At 45.6% G+C, this 20,515-nt stretch overlaps 1 protein-coding gene across 2 annotated transcripts in view; it reads right to left on the bottom strand.

The window, feature by feature from the left end:
• The window catches only part of MDGA2 (MAM domain containing glycosylphosphatidylinositol anchor 2), a 768,978-nt gene extending 762,823 nt beyond the window's left edge, over positions 1-6,155 (bottom strand). For both annotated transcript variants that reach the window (XM_040332615.1, XM_040332614.1), the window contains exon 1: positions 5,129-6,155. In XM_040332615.1, the coding sequence (XP_040188549.1) occupies positions 5,129-5,201 (73 nt within the window). In that variant the 5' untranslated portion in view covers positions 5,202-6,155. The remainder of the gene's footprint in view (positions 1-5,128) is intronic.
• Positions 6,156-20,515: the final 14,360 nt, after the last annotated feature.

The raw sequence follows: 20,515 nt of genomic DNA on the forward strand, positions 1-20,515 counted from the left end.
TATATATATATATATATATATATATATATATTTATTTCCTACAAAATGTGTCCAGTAATCTGCATGGAGTGACAACATGTGTGATTTAGAAAGGATTCAATGACCCACCAGCATGTATTTGTAATGTGGGAAGAAAGCCATGGAAGCATAGGAAAGCATACAGACTCCTGAATGAAGCATCATGGATGGGATTTGACCCTGGTGCTAAAAAAAGCAAATTTACTAACCACTGCATACATACACATACTAGGGCCAAATGACCTACCAGCATGTGTTTGGAGTGTGGAAAGTAACCCAGGCAAGTAGGGGTGCAACGGATCAAAAAACTCACGGATCGGATCATTTTCGGATCAGCAAAAAAAAAAAAAAAGGGTCCGTTTTTTCATTGGTCCAAAAAAAAAAAATATATTATATTATATATATATATATATATATATATATATATATATATATATATATATATATATATATTATAATATATTTTTTTTTTTTGGACCAATTAAAAAAAGGAACCTTTTTTTTTTTTTTTTTTTTTTTTTGCTGATCCGAAAAAAGAGCACAATAGCAATTCACAGGGGTGGATTAAAGAGGAAGCAGGTGAGGCTGTTTGGGACCTAAAGTACAATCTTGATGTTTTTACAGCAAAATATATATATATATATATATATATATAATATATATATATATTTTTTTTTTTTTGCTGTAAAAACATCAAGATTGTACTTTAAGTCCCAAACAGCCTCACCTGCTTCCTCTTTAATCCACCCCTGTGAATTGCTATTGTGCTCTTTTTCCCCCCCCCCCTCCTCTCACACCAGTGCTTCACTGCTAACATTCCCATTCAGCTTGCTAGAGCCCAGTGCACAGCGTGACACGCCTCCCCGGGGAGGCGGGGAGGCGTGTCACGCTGGGCTCTGGCAAGCAGACTGGCCGCCGCTCCGGAGCTAGGCCGAAGCCGGGGACTTTCCTAGGCCTAGGCTCCGGAGCGCTCCGCGGATCGCGGGGTGTGCCGATCCGAACGGGGTGGCCCGTTCGGATCACGGATCGGTGACGATCCGTTACACCCCTACAGGCAAGCTTAGAGGGAAACATGCAAACTCTAGTGCTCTACATGGCGAGGTATCCTAGTGCCTGCAAGGCAAGAGAATGCCAACACTAAGTCACTGTACTGTCCATATACATATCCTATAAACTGTGTCCAGTAATTGGCATGGCGTGAGTACATTTGTGATTTAGACAGGAGCCAACCAACCCATCAGCTAGGAAAGCCACCTCATCCCTTTAAGTGTGAGCACATATGAATGACACAGGTTCTGAGACCAATTTAATGCAGATAAGCCACCAAGTGAGTTTAATTACCAACATAATCAGCCACAGAACCTGTGTAATTAATATGTGTTCAGTTTTAAAGGGATGAGGTGGCAACTCTACCACCAGCATGTCTTTGGAGTGTGGGAAGAAAGCCACGTAAGCATAGGACAGCATTCAAACCCCTTGAATGAAGTATCCTAGATGGGATTCGAACCTGGTGCTGCAAAGCAAGGGTGCTAACCACTAAACTACTACTTACATACACATACTAGGGCCAAATGACCTACCAGCATGTCTTTGGAGTGTGGAAAGAAACCCATGCAAGCACAGGGGGGAACGGGCAAACTGTAATGCCCTACGTGGCAGGCGATCCTAGTGCTGCAAGGCAAGAGAGTGCTATTCACTAAGTCACTGTGCTGTCCATATACATATCCTAGAAACTGTGTCCAGTAATCTGCATGGAGTGAGAACATGTGTGATTTAGACAGGCGTCAACCAACCCACCAGCATGTCTTTGTAATGTGGGAAGAAAGCCACGTAAGCATACAAACCCCTTGAATTAAGTATCCTAGATGGGATTTGACCCCAGTGTTGCAAAGCAAGAGGGTTAACCACTAAACTACTGTATATATACACATACTAGGGCCAATAGACCTACCAGCATGTCTTTGGAGTGTGGAAAGTAACCCATGCAAGCACAGGCGGGGAATGGGCAAACTCTAATGCCCTACATGGCAAGCTATCCCAGATCTGCAAGGTAAGAGAGTGCGATCCACTAAGTCACTGTGCTGGCCATATACATATCCTAGACACTATGTCCAGTAATCTGTATGGAGTGAACACGTGTGTGATTTAGGTAGGAGCCGATAGATCTATCAGTGTGTGTTTGGAGTGTGGGAGGAAACACAAGCACAGGGAGAGCGTGCAAACTGTGATTCGAAACCGGTACTGCAAGGCAAGAGTGCTGACCACTAAGCCATGACTGCATACATATACATACTAGGGCCAATTGACCCATCAACATGTCTTTGGAGTGTAAGAAGGAACCCATGCAAGCACTTGGGGAAACATGCAGTATGCAGGTAGTATCCAAAGACAATAGTGCTATATATATATATATATATATATATATATAAAATGTATACAGTGTAAAAAAAAATATATATATATATATATTTATGTCCTAGAAACTGTCCAAAAATCTACATTGAGCCCACGTGTGATGCCCAGGTTCTTCCAGTGCAATGTGTGCCCCTGTTATATGTGCACAGTGATGGAGCTGTGGCATGCAGACCCCATTGGTCAGTTCTCACACCATCTGGCACCGACTTTTTGCTGACCTAGATATCCAGTGAAGGCAGTCAGCCTTGCTCAGCCAGGAAAGCCTATTGCATTGAGCTTGCACAGTCTATTGCAATGCATGCTTCCAGTCCCCCCTTTGCTTGATTATCCATTTGCTGCTCATTGATCTGTATTTAGGAAACACATGAATACTCTGCACTACCCAATTACCCTGGCATGAAATCTCATCATCCTGAACAAGATGTATCACCCCCCCTCCTCCTTCTCTCTTCCTATTTATTTATTTTTTCCCCAGAAAGAGCTCTAAAAATAATAATCCCCCCTCTGCATTACATGCACTCAGGATCTCCACCTCACCCTCCCATGCTTATCTGTGCAATGCCTCCAAAATCACAAATAAAACGGATCTAACAGATTGTAATTCCTGCAAAGGACACAAAAGCTGCTGTGTGTGAACAGTGAAGGGTCTGTTGAGACTCGGCCACGCCCCCTCCTCCAGACACCATGTTAGCCACGCCCACCGGCTCCTTTCTACATTGCTGCTGCTTGTATGAGCAAGATGATGATCAGCTCAGCGCTAAACACAATTAAATGAGGTTTTACAACCCCCCATTCTTTAAGGGAACTGTGCATACCATCTCCAGTGCAAAAATAAATAATAATAATAATAAAAAATGTAAAAAAACACACACCATTAGCAACTGAGGCTGTATACTGGGATTAGATGTGTTTTTGCAAACACCATCTGTCGACCATTAGTGTATTTATTATAATATGGGGAAAAGTAAATAATTAAATCACAGTTGATTGCAGCATGTGCAGTAATAGATTATTAATAGGTGCTGAACAGCAAAGCAAGTTCATTATTGAGCAGCCTATAGGATTTAAGGGATGGATTCCTCCATAGCATGGCAATGTGGGATCATCTATTATGTCATTTTGTGATGCATACTTGAAATACCAGCACATCCTAAGCAGGCTGCATGGAGATGGACCCCTCCAAGCCCATCGCTAGACAACTTAACAACTTTCCATTGGGGGGGGGGATCTGATGCTGCATGGGGGAGATCTGATGCTGCATGGGGGATTTTCATTTGATTGGTATCAATAAATGGGGTATTATTTGATGCAGTGCTGGATATAAAACATATTGCTCTCTGCCTGGGCTTTTTCAAATGTTGATTGCCGGTGTCACATTTGTTGAACGTTTAAACGACCACAAAAAAATAAATAAGGGGGGGCTTTGTATCCCCTGACTGCATTCAGCTGTTTTGTCAATGGGAAATTGGATGATTGAAGCTGCTTTGCCAGCTCTCAGCCCCTGATGCTGGAGCAATACAGGTGATAATGTAATAGCACACACATTTTTAGACTTGAGCTGTGATTAGACTAATGGCATCCTTCTTTTAGCTCTGCTTGTACAATGTGATCCTCTGAACACATCAGAGTTTTAAGGCCAAGCATGCAGATTATACAGTCCCCCCCCCCCCCCTATAGATATGGACTGGTGCCATTGAATGGCTTGGTTTTGCATAGGCTAAATAGGTTTGAATTAACGGCCGTTAATTAAAGTAATAAAGCAAAAATGTCAGTGGATTTGGTCATACAACATGTGAGACACTCATATGCGACCACCCAAGCTCTATCTATCATCCTTCTAATGGCACAAGTAATAACAAATCCAGCTAGGAGCTTGCAGGTCCACCTACATGTGTTCAACGAGGCAACCAGCCATGGAGTTGTGTCAGTTTTATGTTTATGTTAGTGAAAGTACTAAAGCAACATAATTACAATTTCAGTCCATTTTGGTCACACAAGTATAAAAACACTCACAGCAGACCACCCAAGCTCTACCTGTCCAACCCTTTAATACCAAATCAATTTAGGAGCTTCTCAGTCTTACAGGTCCAACCTGTTCAACAAGCCATGGACCAAGTGCAGTAGCCCACAACACCCAACCTTCCTTGGTCTGACTTTTTGTAAAGCTCTACCTGTCCATCCCTTTAATACCAAATTAATTTAGGAGCCTCTCAGTCTTGCAGGTCCAAGCCATGGACCAAGTGCAGTAGCCCACAACACCCAACCTTCCTGGGTCTGACTTTTTGTAAAGCTCTACCTGTCCATTCCTTTAAATACCAAATCAATTTAGGAGCTTCTCAGTCTTGCAGGTCCAAGCCATGGACAAAGTGCAGTAGCCCACAACACCCAACCTTCCTTGGTCTGACTTTTTGTAAAGCTCTACCTGTCCATCCCTTTAATACCAAATCAATTTAGGGGCTTCTCAGTCTTGCAGATCCAAGCCATGGACCAAGTGCAGTAGCCCACAACACCCAACCTTCCTTGGTCTGACTTTTTGTAAAACTGGAGATTGGCTGCATAGGCTATTGCAGTTGTGTCCATTTTTTTGGGGGGGTCACCAAGGAATCAATGACCTGAGAAAAGTCTTAGTCAACCGACAAGGTCAACGATTGAGGACTAGGTGAGGAACTCATGTCAAGGAGGTTGAAGAACTTACCATACACCCCTTGGCTAGTGACTCCTTCCAAGAGAACTGTCAATAGCCACAAGATCACGAAAGTTAAATCCATCTTCACGTTAAAATGGACATATCCAGTCCAAGGGGACACAACAAGAGTTTCCAAAGGCCAGTGACTGAAGAAACGACCCCAAGGGTGTCCGTTTAAATCCCAGCAATTCACAGGTGTCCTGTTGGTGACAGATCTGCTTTCTCTTGGTATTTTAGGAAGTAGGGTGGTTGTGGAGGTGGGGGGTGGAGGGGTCTTCTTTACCAGGACCGACAGGGAATATCCCTTGGTCAATCAAACATGAGGATGCTCAGATGCTAATTGAATCCTTGGTCAGCTTCTTTAATGGGGGGGTTTAGAAAGTAACTTGCAGTGTTCCCAGGAGAGCAATTAAGAGAGCATACTGATCGCTGTCCAGCCAAGACCCTCCGAATTTTCCTCCCCCCATGCCATTAGTTGCCATTGCAAATGCAAATAGAAGAAGCAAAAGGAGAAGAAGAAGAAGGAAAAAAAAAATCCCAGATCCAGCCAGGCAGCCGAGGTTTGTGTATAGGAAGAAGAAGGATCTCTGACCAGCACTCATCCGATCCAAGCCATAGGAGAAGACACAGGTCCAGATCGCAGCCAGGAGCCCCCCATAGGAATGGATGGGAGAGGAGCACAGGACCAGCCCCAGCTGCAGGAAATGCAAATCAAGCTAAACCTGGCAGGGAGGGATTGCAGCATATATTAATATTCTTGTCATTTTTTTGTGGCGGAATCCAAAGGCTGCCTTCTCCCCCCCATCCCCCCCCCAAAAAAAGAAGGATCTGCTGATCAGCAAGGTTTGGGCAGGAGGGGTAGGTAGGTAGGTAGGTAGGGGGGTAGATGTCTTCTTCTGCACCTGGAGTCCCTGTATGTGTGTCTGTGTGTGTGTGTCAGTGTGTGTGTGTATGTGTGTGTGTGCAGGCAGGAGCAGGAAGGAGAGACAGGGCTGTGTGTGGTCACGTTGGGCTCTACGTGTAGAGGAGCTGGAGCCTGCTAGCCGCAGCCAGGCGACGTCAAAGCTGCGTGTCTCCCCCCCCATCCCCAGTACACCCCCACCTCCCATCCTCCTCTCACCCCTCCCTCCCGCTCCCATCCTTCTCATCTGTATGGCTGCAGAAAAGGGGGTGCACCACACTCACATAAGGGGTGAGGGAGGGGGAAGGGTGACGGGGGGGGGGGGGGGGGCAGTTGCTGCTGATGACATTCAATGCCACCCACAGGAGAAGCTCCACATAATGCGCCTTCCCTCCGCCCCCATTAATCTCTGTATAGAAGCAGAGCGTGGGAATCAGGCTTTGTGAATGAAATATGGGGGTCCTCCGCGGATAGGACCCCGCACCCCCCCACAGCTGCAGAGGAGCGGAGCCGCCAGTCTGAGCCGCCGGCAGGTGTGCGGAGCGGAGGAATCCAGCACCTTGGACAGGTCCGCCCGACAATACAATGTATATGGAGAGCAGAGACACCCGACATGGGAGAGCAGAGACACCCGACATGGGACAGGTCCGTCCGGCCATACACTATATATGGAGAGCAGGGACACCCGACATGGGACAGGTCCGTCCGGCCATACACTATATATGGAGAGCAGGGACACCCGACATGGGACAGGTCCGTCCGGCCATACACTATATATGGAGAGCAGGGACACCCGACATGGGACAGGTCCGTCCGGCCATACACTATATATGGAGAGCAGGGACACCCGACATGGGACAGGTCCGCCCGGCCACACAATGTGTATATATATATATATATGGAGAGCAGAGACACCCGACATGGGACAGGTCCGCCCGGCCATACAATATACAGTGTATATGGAGAGCAGAGACACCCGACATGGGACAGGTCCGCCCGGCCATACAATATCCTGTATATATATATATGGAGAGCAGAGACACCCGACATACCTCTACACACATGACATGTGACAGTGTCACCCTATACAGCTCTGTGTCACCCTATACAGTGTCACCCTATACAGCTCTGTGTCCCCTATACCAGGGACAGTGTCACCCTATACAAGGTACAGTGTCACCCTATACATGGGACTGTGTTCCCCTATACAGCTCTGTGTCCCCCTATACAGCTCTGTGTCCCCCTATACCAGGGACATTGTCACTCTATACATGGGACTGTGCCCCCTATACAGCTCTGTGTCCCCCTATACCAGGGACAGTGTCACCCTATACAAGGGACAGTTCTGTGTCACCCTATATAAGGTACAGTGTCACCCTATACAAGGGACAGTTCTGTGTCACCCTATATAAGGGACAGTGTCACCCTATAGATGGGACAGTGTCATCCTATACATGGGACAGTGTCACCCTATACATGGGACAGTGTCACCATACCAGGGACATTGTCACCCTATACAGCTCTGTGTCATCCTATACCAGGGACAGTGTCACCTTATACAACTCTGTGTCGCCCTATACATGGGACAGTGTCACCCTATACATGGGACAGTGTCACCCTATAAAGCTCTGTGTCATTCTATACAAGGGACAGTGTCACCCTATACAGTTCGGTGTCACCCTATACCAGGGACAGTGTCACCCTATACAGCTCTGCATCACCCTATACAACTCTGTGTCACTCTATACCAGGGACAATGTCACTCTATACAACTCTGTGTCACCCTATACCAGGGACTGTGTCACCCAATACAGCTCTGCATCACCCTATACAACTCTGTGTCACTCTATACCAGGGACAATGTCACTCTATACAACTCTGTGTCACCCTATACCAGGGACAGCGTCACCATATACAGCTGTGTGTCACCCTATACAGCTCTGTGTCACCCTATACTAGGGACAGTGTCACCCTTTTCAGCTCTGTGTCCCCCTATACAAGGGACAGCTCGGTGTCACCCTATACCAGGGACAGTATCACCCTATACAGCTCTGTGTCACCCTATACTAGGGACAGTGTCACCCTATACAGCTCTGTGTCCCCCTATACAAGGGACAGTGTCACCCTATACCAGGGACAGTGTCACCATATACAGCTGTGTGTCACCCTATACAGCTGTGTGTCACCCTATACTAGGGACAGTGTCACCCTTTTCAGCTCTGTGTCCCCCTATACAAGGGACAGTGTCACCCTATACAGGGGACAGCTCGGTGTCACCCTATACCAGGGACAGTATCACCCTATAGTTGGGAAGATACTGGAGAGATTAATTAAAGACCACATAGATGAGTTATTGCTGGGAAAAAACTATTTAAGCAACAGACAGCATGGATTCATGAAAGACAGAAGTTGTCAGAAAAACCTGATTTCTTTTTATGAAGAGGTAAGTATAACCCTGGACAGAGGCGTGGCTGTGGACGTGGTATACTTAGATTTTGCCAAAGTGTTCGATACAGTTCCCCACACACGGCTCATGTGTAAGGTAAAGTCTACACTACAGGTTTGGATATATCAGTTTGTAAATGGATAAAAAACTGGCTAAAAGACAGAATTCAGAGAGTAGAGGTTAATGATTCTTACTCTGAATGGTCCAATGTTATCAGTGGTGTACCCCAAGGTTCAGTGTTGGGACCCTTACTTTTTAATATCTTTATAAATGATATTGGGTCTGAGATCAAAAGTAACATTTCTGTCTTTGCAGATGACACCAAGCTATGCAGTGGAATAACGTCCTTACAGGATGTCTCCAATTTACAAGCCGACCTTAATGCTCTGTCTAATTGGGCGGCTATGTGGCAGATGAGGTTTAATGTTGATAAATATAAATTGTTGCACTTGGGGGCTAAGAAAATGCATGCATCTTACATACTAGGGGGAGTACAACTGGGGGGGATCCATAGTGGAGAAGGATCTGGGGGTTTTTGGTAGATTATAAGCTCAATAATAACATGCAATGCCAAGCTGAGGTTTCCAAAGCGAGCAAAGTCCTTTCTTGTATTAAGAGAGTTATGGACTCCAGAGAGACAGAGATATCATTTTGCCACCCTGTACAAATCATTAGTAAGACCTCATCTGGAATATGCAGTTCAGTTTTGGGCTCCAGTTCTCAAAAAGGATATCAGGGAACTGGAGAAAGTGCAGAGAAGGGCAACCAAACTGATAAGAGGCATGGAGGAGCTCAGCTATGAGGAAAGATTAGAGGAACTGAATGTATTCACTCTTGAGAAGAGAAGAATAAGGGGGGGGGATATGATCAACATGTACAAATATATAAGGGGTCCATATAGTGAACTTGGTTTTGATTGATTCACTTTACGGTCAACACAAAAGACAAGGGGGCGCTCTTTAGAGGAAAAAAGATTTAATCTCCAAATACGGAGATACCTCCTCCAGAGGTGGTTCTGGCCAGCTCAGTAGATTGCTTTAAGAAAGGTCTGGATAGTTTCCTAAATGTACATAATATATTAACTGGATACTAACATTTATAATTAGAGTTGATCCAGGGAATATCCGTTTGCCTCTCGGGGGATCAGGGAGGAATTCTTTCCCCTGCTGTAGCAAATTGGAGCATGCTCTGCTGTGTTTTTTTTGCCTTCCTCTGGATCAACTGTGGGTATAGGATTGTGTATATGGGATTGTATGATATATATATTTTTTTTTTTTTATGGTTGAACTGGATGGACCTGTGTCTTTTTTCAACTAACTATGGGCCATATTCTGAGTAAGGATACGATGCAGTATCTCAGGATACTTCATCGTATCTCTCTTTTTTGGCCCGTGTATCTATGTGACTGATTCTTAGAATCATTTTCGCATAGATACACTTAAGATCTGCCATGTGTAAGTCACTTACACTGTCGGATCTTAAATGTAATTACTTCACCCGCCGCTAGATGGCGTTTACGTTCAGGTCTCATTTGTTTATGCAAATGAGCCTGATACGCCGATTCCCGAACGAATTTGCGTCGCGTAACCGTCGCTAACGTCGTTTGCGTAAGCGTAAACTTACCCCTGCTATATGAGGGCTAAGTTTACGCAAGTCCCACGTAGGCCATGTTAAGTATGGCGTCGGGTCCGCGTCGTGTTTTTCCGTCGGCTACGTCGTTTCCCTAAGTCGTTCTTGAATACGACTTTACGTCAATGACGCACACGTCGGCGTCATTGACGTTTTACGCCGAGAACTGGAGCATGCGCACTGGGCTATTTTAACCCCGGCGCATGCGCAGTTCGTTAGAATCGGGGGCGCGTTTAATTTAAATAGAAGCCGCCCCCTTGGAGATACGCGTGGCTACGCCGGGCCATTTACACTACGCCGCCCCAAACTACGGAGCAAGTGTTTGGGGAATACAGCACTTGCTCCTGCAGGTTGGGACGGCGGACAGAGGCGTCTCTAGGGGGGGGCAGAGGGGGCCCTGACCCCCCCAACATTATGCTGTGCCCCACCATGTGCCCCCCCAAAAAAAAAAATTTTTTTTTTTTTGCTTTTTTTTTTTTTTTCGGGCCGCCGCTGGAGTAACAGTCTCTCCTGAGAGGGAGAGCGTCCCCAGTCAGCTCTGCGGGGCATTCCTCCCCCCTCCCTCTGCTCGCTGACACTGCATAATGCGAGCGTTCACACAACCACAGCCGCCCGATCTGCTCCTTCCCCTGCATCCTCATTGGCACGGAGAAGAGCGAGTTGCAGAAAGGACTCCATGAGCACTGTGGGGGAGGGGGGCCCAAGCCTTCATCTCAGTTACTGAAAAAACAGACTGATTTCTCCCGTCCTTAGGACAGGAGAACCAGCCTGCAAATTCCGAGAGTGGTGACTGCAAGCTGAGCCAAGTGTCAGTCTATGACACTCTTTTACAGCCCAGCGAGTCTAGCCACCCCCCCCCCCCCCACTCTCCTCACATACGAGCAGGGAGGAATAAAGCTCCTCCTCCTTCTCCTTTCAGTCCCGCCCACACTATCTCGGTGTGCTGTATCTGAAGAGAGGGGATGTGTGTTCAGGAAATATGAAAATCAGCAGCATGTGTGTGAATGATGCCTGAGATTCTAGCCTGGACCGTGGGTATGTGTGTGCACTGCAGACTGCAGTACACTGTAATCACTGAACTGCATTATCTCACTATCCCCCATCTGTCTCCCTCCCCCTCTCCTGTTCTTTCAAGACATTCACAATTTACTTTCTGTAACGGTCACCACCGTTTACGATATTCCAATCCATCGCCCCACGACAGGTTATCCGACAGTCCGACAGACATCAGACACGACCCATTTCATTTCCCAGAATAAACGAGACAAAACAAGCTCTGGTACTGGCTCCAAAATGAATCCTTTAATGGTAACTTAGCTTTGTTATATACAGTACAAGCATGTTACAGTTAATCACAGGGACAAAGACACACTCCACCCACACATCACACAATGGGGGGCTTCATACACATTCTTTTAGATAATAACATTCCGATGAGTTAATTACTACTTATTACCCAGACGGTCTGGCTCCGCATTTAGAGGGGTTAATTACTACAGCTTGACAAGTCAAATTCCACATCTTAACAGTGTCATTAGCATACACAATGAACAGGTCTTAGGAGCAGACCTAATTAGCACAATGGACACAAAACAGTATTAGCATCACACAAAGGAATGTCTAGGAGCAGACTCAATTAACACCTCAAAAGCATGTGTCCCCCCATTGAATGAAAACACTCTATTGACCTGTCGGAGTCAGACTTTAACAACTTGTAATATTTCAAGATATCCTGCAATACATGAATTATCAGTAATGTCCCATCTCATGTAATTTATAATTATCATTTCTCAGTCACCCTATGCCCAAAAGGGCATAGTGACGCTGGAACAGTAGTAAACCCCATCCTTCAAAAGTCTCTGGGTGTCACGGGCCATTCTGTTACACTTTCACTTTCAGTTAGGCAGGTAATATACAATGCAATTTTTTTTCCTACATCCACAGATTGCAGGAAAGAAACTTGCATGATTCCCCCATCAACACAAACAGTGCTGACAGGAATATCCCTCCTGCCCAGCAATTGTATTCTATACAGCAACCACTGGTGATAATCATAAGAGAATCTGCTCATTAATGGTTCAAATCTCAGCCAGTTCCTGCTGAACCAGCTGAGATTTAAACTGTCTATGGCTGGTCTTAGCTCTTAGGCAGCCCATACATTGATCACTTTTTTTCATTCAACTATTAGGTTGAATAAAAAAAAAAAGAAATGATCCAATTCCCCCATCAACACATTATAGGTGGATGGGGGAATCGTCCCAGTGTGGACCAGTGCTGGAACAACCAGAGTTACTGTCCTGTCCCGGCTATTCACAGCGCTGGTCTCTGTCTCCCTGGCAGCGGCGGCAGGACATTGGAACCCAGAGCTGGTTACTTTATGGGGCTGATGTACAGGAGGGCCAGCACAATTTGTTGTTAGAGATGGGCTGGGCATGTTCAAAATTCCACATGCCAGAGCCTGCCAGGAAGCCCACACTGCACAGCGCTAATCACAGGCAGTGAGACATTTCCCGATCCGCAGCTGCACAGATCAGGAAATGTCTCGCTGCCTGTGATTAGAGCTGTGGAGTGTCGGCTTCCTGGCGGGATCGGGCATGTGGGATTTCAAACATACCCGAGCCCATCTCTATTGGTTGTAGACAGTTGAGCTCCCTGCAGGTTGCTTAGCAGCAGTGGCGCTTCTCTGACATGCTGATCGTGATGCAATCCAGGTGATGCTCTTAGTCAAATCCTAGTGTTAAATATCAGAGATTTTATTGATCAAAGCCCACACTTTACAGGCATAGAGCCCACATGGCTGCGGAACATACGTTTGTTTGATTATATATATATGTGTGTGGTTGTACTCTTGATGCTAATAAATATTGTGTTTATTAGATCTGACTGGGAGCATCACCTGGATCACATCCCGATCAGCATGTCAACAGAGAAGGTTATACAGCATTACTGCTGCTAGGTGACCAGCTGGGGGCTCAGCTCTCTATAACCAATAGTGCCAGCCTTCCCCTGCATGCACCCATAATGTCACCAGCACTAGGTCCTAATAGACTGCCGCCCCTGCCAAGGAGACAGACGCCAGACCAGCGCTGTCAATAGCAGGGACAGGACAGCTGGGGAACCCCACAGTGGCAGAACACAAGGCCCCGGTGGCAAGACAACCTTTGCAACCCTGAAAGTTCTCCCACTGCTTTGGACCCTTATATTTTCTTGGTGTGCTGGTGACATATATCTCTTCTTTTCTGCCACCCTGGGGGGCCCCAGAATAGTAGGAAGGGAGCTCACGACAGAACATGTAAAAGGGCCCGTTGTGGGATCGTAGTAAAGGGCCCCAGGAGATTTTATATATACATATATATATATATATATATAATATAAAAAAAATTGCATTTTATAGTTGGCCCCCCTACTTTTTTCCCTGTCCCCCCATGTGCCCCCCCTAAATATGAAAGCTGGAGACGCCACTGACGGCGGAGTGTAAATGGCTTACGCGCCGCCCGCCTACATTTAGCCAGAATATGGCCCTATGTAACTATCTATGTAACTAGTGTACGGTACACCTTTCCAGTGATTTCTGCAGAACGGGAGCACCTTTCCACTGATCACTAGTGTAAGGTACACCTTTCCACCGATCACTACAGAAAGGGGGCACCTTTCCACTGATCACTAGTGTAAGGTACACCTTTCCACTGATCACTACAGAAAGGGGGCACCCTCCCATTGATCTCCAGTATAAGGGGACACATCTCCACTGGCTACTACTGTAAAAGGCCATGATCAGAGGGTCAGATCAACCGGGACTGTAGCTCACAACAACTAACCAGGCTCTCTAGCACACCTGTGCAAGCACAGTGCAGCCAAATAGTAAGAAGAACACGGGGTACACACAGGAGCCTAAGCAGAGAAAGAAACACACCACGTAACAGGGAATACAGGAAACCACTGACAGAAACCAAAGGGAGTAAACTGCAAAGCCAGAGGGAAACACTGAGAACAAAGACAGGATCAAACAACAAACAGAATAAGGGAATACTCAGAGCAGCAAACGCCAGAGGAACAGGAGGGTCCGGCTCCAGCGTGGAGACACGTTGCTCGAACAGTAAGTCACAGGTGCAGAGGCTTAACCACTTGAGAGCCGCGCTATAGACGAAAGACGTCCACAGCGCGGCTCTCAACTGCCGGGTGGACGTCCCTGGACGTCCTTTTATGTGCATTCCCCGCACGCAGTGGGGAAACACTGTGCCCGTCGCATCGCTGAGATGCCTATGCGCGTGCCTGGCGGCCGTGATATCCGCCAGGTCCCTGCGATCGGCGGTGACAGCAGGGACGTGGAGCTCTGTGTGTAAACACAGAGCTCCACGTCCTGTCAGGGAGAGAGGAGACTGATGCTGTGTCCCTTGTACATAGGGACACAGCATCGGTCACCTCCCCCAGTCATTCCCCTCCCCCCACACAGTTAGAACACACCCAGGGAATACATTTAACCCCTTCCTCACCCCCTAGTGTTAACCCCTGCCTACAGTAATGAGTGCATTTTTATAGCACTGATCGCTGTATAAATGTGAATGGTCCCAAAATTGTGTCAAAAGTGTCCGATATGTCCGCAATATCGCAGGCCTGACAGAAAAAAAAAAAGAAAATCGCAGATCGCCGCCATTACTAGTAAAAGTAAAAGCCACGTCGCAGGACCGTGCAATTGTCATTCAAAGTGCGACAGCGCTGAAAACTAAAAATTGGTCTGGGCAGGAAGGGGGTGAAAATGCCCTGTATGGAAGTGGTTAATTTGGATTTTCGGACGAATGCATTTTTCTAACGAAAAACAAAATAAATAAAAACGAATTTCGGGAGTAAATAAATAATGTATTTTTCGGACGAAAACGAAATTCCGAAAACAAAATATTTCAGTGCGCACACGTCTACAAAGCAACATCTTGCTGTGTGTGGCTACAGTGGTAGCGATTCCATAAGGACACATAGGCAGTGATCCTGCCACTGGTAACAGACTTGCACGTGTGAAAGCAAAATCCAAGTTTCTAAATGTGCAGTTTATGCTAAAAAAAAAAAAAAGATTTCCAATACTTTGCCTCAGAGTAGGTTTATTGATTAACACATCATTAAAAAGGTTCCCTGCATTGCCAATTAATTCTGCCACAGTGTAATGTGATCTCTTGTTTGCTTTTCCATCACGATGCATCTCTATGGAACATGAAAAAATCTCCAAACGTTGTAAGACAATTGTCACAACACTGAAACCCCCTAAAAAATAAATATATGTATATAAAGTGTGTGTATGTATGTGTATATATATATATATATATACTGTATATATGTGTGTGTGTGTGTGTGTGTGTGTGTGTGTGTGTGTGTGTGTGTGTGTGTGTGTGTGTGTGTGTGTGTGTGTGTGTGTGTATATATATATATATATATATATATATATATATATATATATATATATATATATATATATATATATATATATATATATATATATATATATATATATATATATATATATACATATATATATACATACATACATACATACATACAGACATACATACACATATACATATACATATACACACACACACATATACATACATACACACACACACACTATATTGTAAAAAGTATTGGGACGCCTGCCTTTACACGGACATGAACTTTAATGGCATCCCAGTCTTAGTCCGTAGGGTTCAGTATTGAGTTGGCCCACCTTTGCCGCTATAACAGCTTCAACTCTTCTGGAAAGGCCGTCAACAAGGTTTAGGAGTGTGTCTGTGAAAATGTTTGACCTTTCTTCCAGAAGCGCATTAGTGAGGTCAGGCACTGATGTTGGACGCAGTCTCCGTTCTAATTAATCCCAAAGGTGTTCTATCGGGTTAAGGTCATTCAAGTTTTTATAGACCTTGCTTTGGGCACTGGTCCAAATCATTTGATGGAGGAGGGATTATGGTGTGCAGTATTTTTTCAGGGGTTGGGCCCCTTAGTTCCAGTGAAGGGAAATCTAATGCCGCGTACACATGATCATTTTTCGGCATTAAAAAAACAACGTTTTTCGGCATGTAGAAAAAACGATTTTTTTTCCAACTAATCATTAAAACGACGTTGCCCACACACGGTCGTTTTAAAAAAAATGCTCTAGCAAAGCGCGGTGACGTACAACACGTACGACGGCACTATAAAGGGGAAGTTCCATTCGGATGGCGCCACCCTTTGGGCTGCTTTAGCTGATTTTGTGTTAGTAAAAGACGATTCGCGCTTTTCAGTCTGTTACAGCGTGATGAATGTGCTTACTCCATTGCGAACGCTAGCTTTACCAGAAGGAGCGCTCCCGTCTCATAACTTGCTTCTGAGCATGCGCGGGTTTTTCACATCGTTTTAGCCCACACACACGATCATTTTTTACAGCCCGAAAAAAACGTCGTTAAAAAAATGCAGCATGTTCGATTTTTTTTTTTTAGTCGTTTTTTTCAGAACCCGATCATTTTAAGAACATTGGGCCAGATTCAAGAAGCAATTGCGCCTGTGTAACATAGGTTACACAGCGCAATTGCTTACTTGCTCCGGCGTAGCGAATGCTCCTGATTCAGGAACATCGCTACGCCGACTGCAGCCTAAAATCTGCATGGCATAAGGCTCTTATGCCACGCAGATTTTAGGCTGCATTCTTGCGTTGGCCGCTAGGGGGCGCTCCCATTGTGATCTGTGTATAGTATGCAAATTGCATACTAACACCGATTCACAACGTTGCACGAGCCCTGCGTACGCAAATTACGTAGTTTGCGTACGTCGGGTTTTGCGTAAGGTTACACATCCTAATAGCAGGCGCAGCCAATGCTATAGGATACCCGTCGTTCCCGCGTCGCGATATTTAAAATCTAGGTCGTTTGCGTAAGTGAATCGTGAATGGCGCTGGACGCCATTCACGTTCACTTTGAAACAAATGACGTCCTGGCGACGTCATTTACCGCAATGCACGTCGGGAAAGTTTCCCGACGGAGCATGCGCTCTACGCTCAGCGCGGGAGCGCGCCTAATTTAAATGATTCCCGCCCCCGGCGGGATCATTTACATTGCGCGCGCTTACACCGGGCAATTTTGCTGGCGCGCCCTCGCAATTTACGGAGCTACTGCTCCGTGAATCGAGGGCAGCGGCGCAAATTTGCGGGGGCGCAGGGCAAAATCGTTATATATATATACACACACACACACACACACACATATATATATATATATATAATTATTATTATTAAAGGGCCCCGAGGTCCTGAGATGGCAACCCCCTTTTTTTTTATAAAAAAAGTTAAAAAAAAATTATTTTATTTCTTTTTTTTTTTATATATTTATATATATATATATATATATATATATATATATATATATAAAAATATATAAAAAAAAAAAAAAAAAAAAAAAAAAGGGGGGTTGCCATCCGGGCCCCTGGGGACCTCCGGGCCCCTTACAGGTGTACTGCCTGTACCCCCCTGATGGCGGCCCTGAATGTATGTCTTGTAATGCAGTTTAACCCCCCACTGTAGGATCACATGCCAAGACCACCATTGATCAACTCTGGCTTTGGAAACCTCCAAATCTGGAAATCCCCTTCCTGTTATCCTCAAGAGATTGTTACATTTGACAAAAAAGGGGCACCTATTGCCCTGTATGTACTGTATATCACATTGCCATTACTCCAGGTTGTGTTAGAGAAAATATATTAACATGATACATTTACAAGTACCGGGGCATGGAACTTTGAGTCAGACTGCAATCTGCAGCTCCATAAATCATTCAAGGCTTTATATAATGTGTCAGTTAATTTGTGAGACTTGGAGCATTGTGAGTTGCATTTACAATAAATCCATTGCTCCACCGAAGCGCGATTGGGCTTTGCCCATGCATGAAGCAGATCATATTAACTACAGGCAATGCATCTTAAATAATTGTTTGGGCGCAAAGGCAATTGGTAATCTCCAGTAGTTTGGTGATGGATATTTGATTAATACTGTGTATGCCTTTATTTAAAGGAATGGTTTGTGTTTTTGTATGACATGTTATCTTTCTACCCTGGGACATAGGGGCTGATAGTCTTCGGTCTAGTAGCCTGAAAGGTCAGCGATTGACCTGAAGACCTTTCCTAATGTTGACCCTTCTTGTAACCCTAGCACCATCCTTTCCTCTAACCCTCATGCCAACCTTCTCGTAATCACTTGCTTAGTGGGCACTTTAACCCCCCCTTCCTGCTCAGACCAATTTTCAGCTTTCAGCGCTCTCACTCTTTGAACGACAATTGCGCGGTCATACAACACTGTACCCAAATGTACCTACAAATAGAGCTTTCTTTTGGTGGTATTTGATCACCTTTGCAGTTTCTATTTTTTGTTTAAAATGTTTAAAAAAGACAAAACCGTTTTGAAAACAGGTAATTTTTCTTCTTTATTCATGTACGCTGATGAGGCTGCACTGATGGGCACTGATAGGCTTTGCTGATGGGCACCGATATGCTGCATTGATGGGCACCAATAAGTCGGCACTGATGAGCACTGATAGGTGGCACTGGTGGGCACTGAGAGGTGACACTGAGAGGTGGAACTGATGGGTGGCATTGATTGGTGGCACTGGTGGGCACTGAGAAGTGGCACTGATAGCTGGCACTGATGGGCATTGATAGGTGGCAGTTATGGGCAATGATGGGTGGCAGTGATCAGCACTGGTAGGGGTGACACTGAGAGGCAGCACTGCTAGGTGGCACTGATGAGGCACGGATAGGCACTACTGATGGGCATTGATAGGTGGCATTTGTGGGCATTGATAGGTGGCACTGATTGCTGGCACTGTTTTGCACTGGTGGACACTGTTTTGTGGCACTGTGGGCACTGGCAGGCGATACTGGTTGGCACAGATGAGGCGGCTGTGCCTCATCCTCTTCGGGACCGATATTCCTTGCACAGAAGCTGGTGATCGTCTGTTAGCGTGAGAAGAAAAAAAAAAGATTACCAAGCTTCTGTTTACATCACGTGATCAGCTGTCATTGGCTGACAGCTGATCACGTGGTAAGGGCCCGGGAACATTGACCCAGTGATCACAGTGTGCGCTGCGTAATCTCTTGATACGCTGCGTAATTTCAAATTTTGCGCGTCGTATCTTTGTTTTGGTATCCACAAAACAAGATACGACGGCATCTGTGTTAGATCCGACAGGCGTACGTCTTCGTATGCCGTCGGATCGCAATTTTTTGGCGTCCGCTAGGTGGCGTTCCTGTCGTAATCCGAGTATGCAAATTAGCCATTTCCGACGATCCACGAACGTACGACCGGCCGTCGCATTTTTTTTACGTAGTTTCCGTTCGGCTTTTTCCGGCGTAAAGTTAAAGCTGCTATCTGGTGGCGTACTCAATGTTAAGTGTGGCCGTCGTTCCCGCGTCTAATTTTGAAAATTTTACGTCGTTTGCGTAAGTCGTCCGTGAATGGGGCTGGACGCCATTTATGTTCACGTTGAAAACAATGACGTCCTTGCGACGTCATTTGGAGCAATGCACCCTGGGAGTTTTTCCGGACGGTGCATGCGCAGTTCGTTTCGGCGCGGGGACGCGCTTCATTTAAATGAAACAGGCCCCCTACCCGCCCAATTTGAATTACGCCGCAAGAGATACACTATGCCGCCGTAACTTACGGCGCAAATTTGTTGAGGATTCAAACCAAAGCCAAGTAAGTTACAGCGGCGTAGCGTATCTTACATCTGCGCCAGGCGCAGTGTATGTATGTGGATCTGCCCCATAGAAGTCAAAACTGGTGCAGTGCTAATAAAGTTAAAAATACGCGTTTTTTTCAGAAGTGAAAAAAAAAAGACTTATAATAAACACTAATGAAGAGTCCCAAATCCACAGTCCATATAAAAACAGGTGAAACCAAAATCTGTGCTTCGTGTAGATGACAAGACTGTAGGTAAGAAGAAAGTGATAGTCCTTCACAGGGCTTTTTTTCTCAGATAATAGGTGCAGGAACTCCACCCTTTTGAGGTTCCCCTCGTTTCTGCTCTTTACCCACCTCTGAGCATTGTCCCTTGGTTCCACCTCCTACCCACCTCCCAGTACCAACCCTTTTAGAGAATACAGAACCAAGTATCATCTTGTGCTACCAAGTGATTTGCACGGAATTCGTTAATAACAAGAAAGACAGTTAAATAGAGTGCAGTAAGCAACAATAGACCCCACCCCAGCAACAGTAGACCCCCAGCAATGATAGATCTCACCCCAGCAAAAATAGATCGATCACACAACAATAGACCTCCCCCCAGCAACAATGGACCCCATGCCACAAAATACCACCCTGCCAATAATAGACCCCCAGCAGCCAGCATCAATAGACCCTCCAGGATCCAGTAAAAATAGACCTCTCCCTCAACAGTAGATCCCTCCCAATAAC

The sequence above is a fragment of the Rana temporaria genome, chromosome 13 (assembly GCF_905171775.1).
Source record: "Rana temporaria chromosome 13, aRanTem1.1, whole genome shotgun sequence".
Classification (NCBI taxonomy): domain Eukaryota; kingdom Metazoa; phylum Chordata; class Amphibia; order Anura; family Ranidae; genus Rana; species Rana temporaria.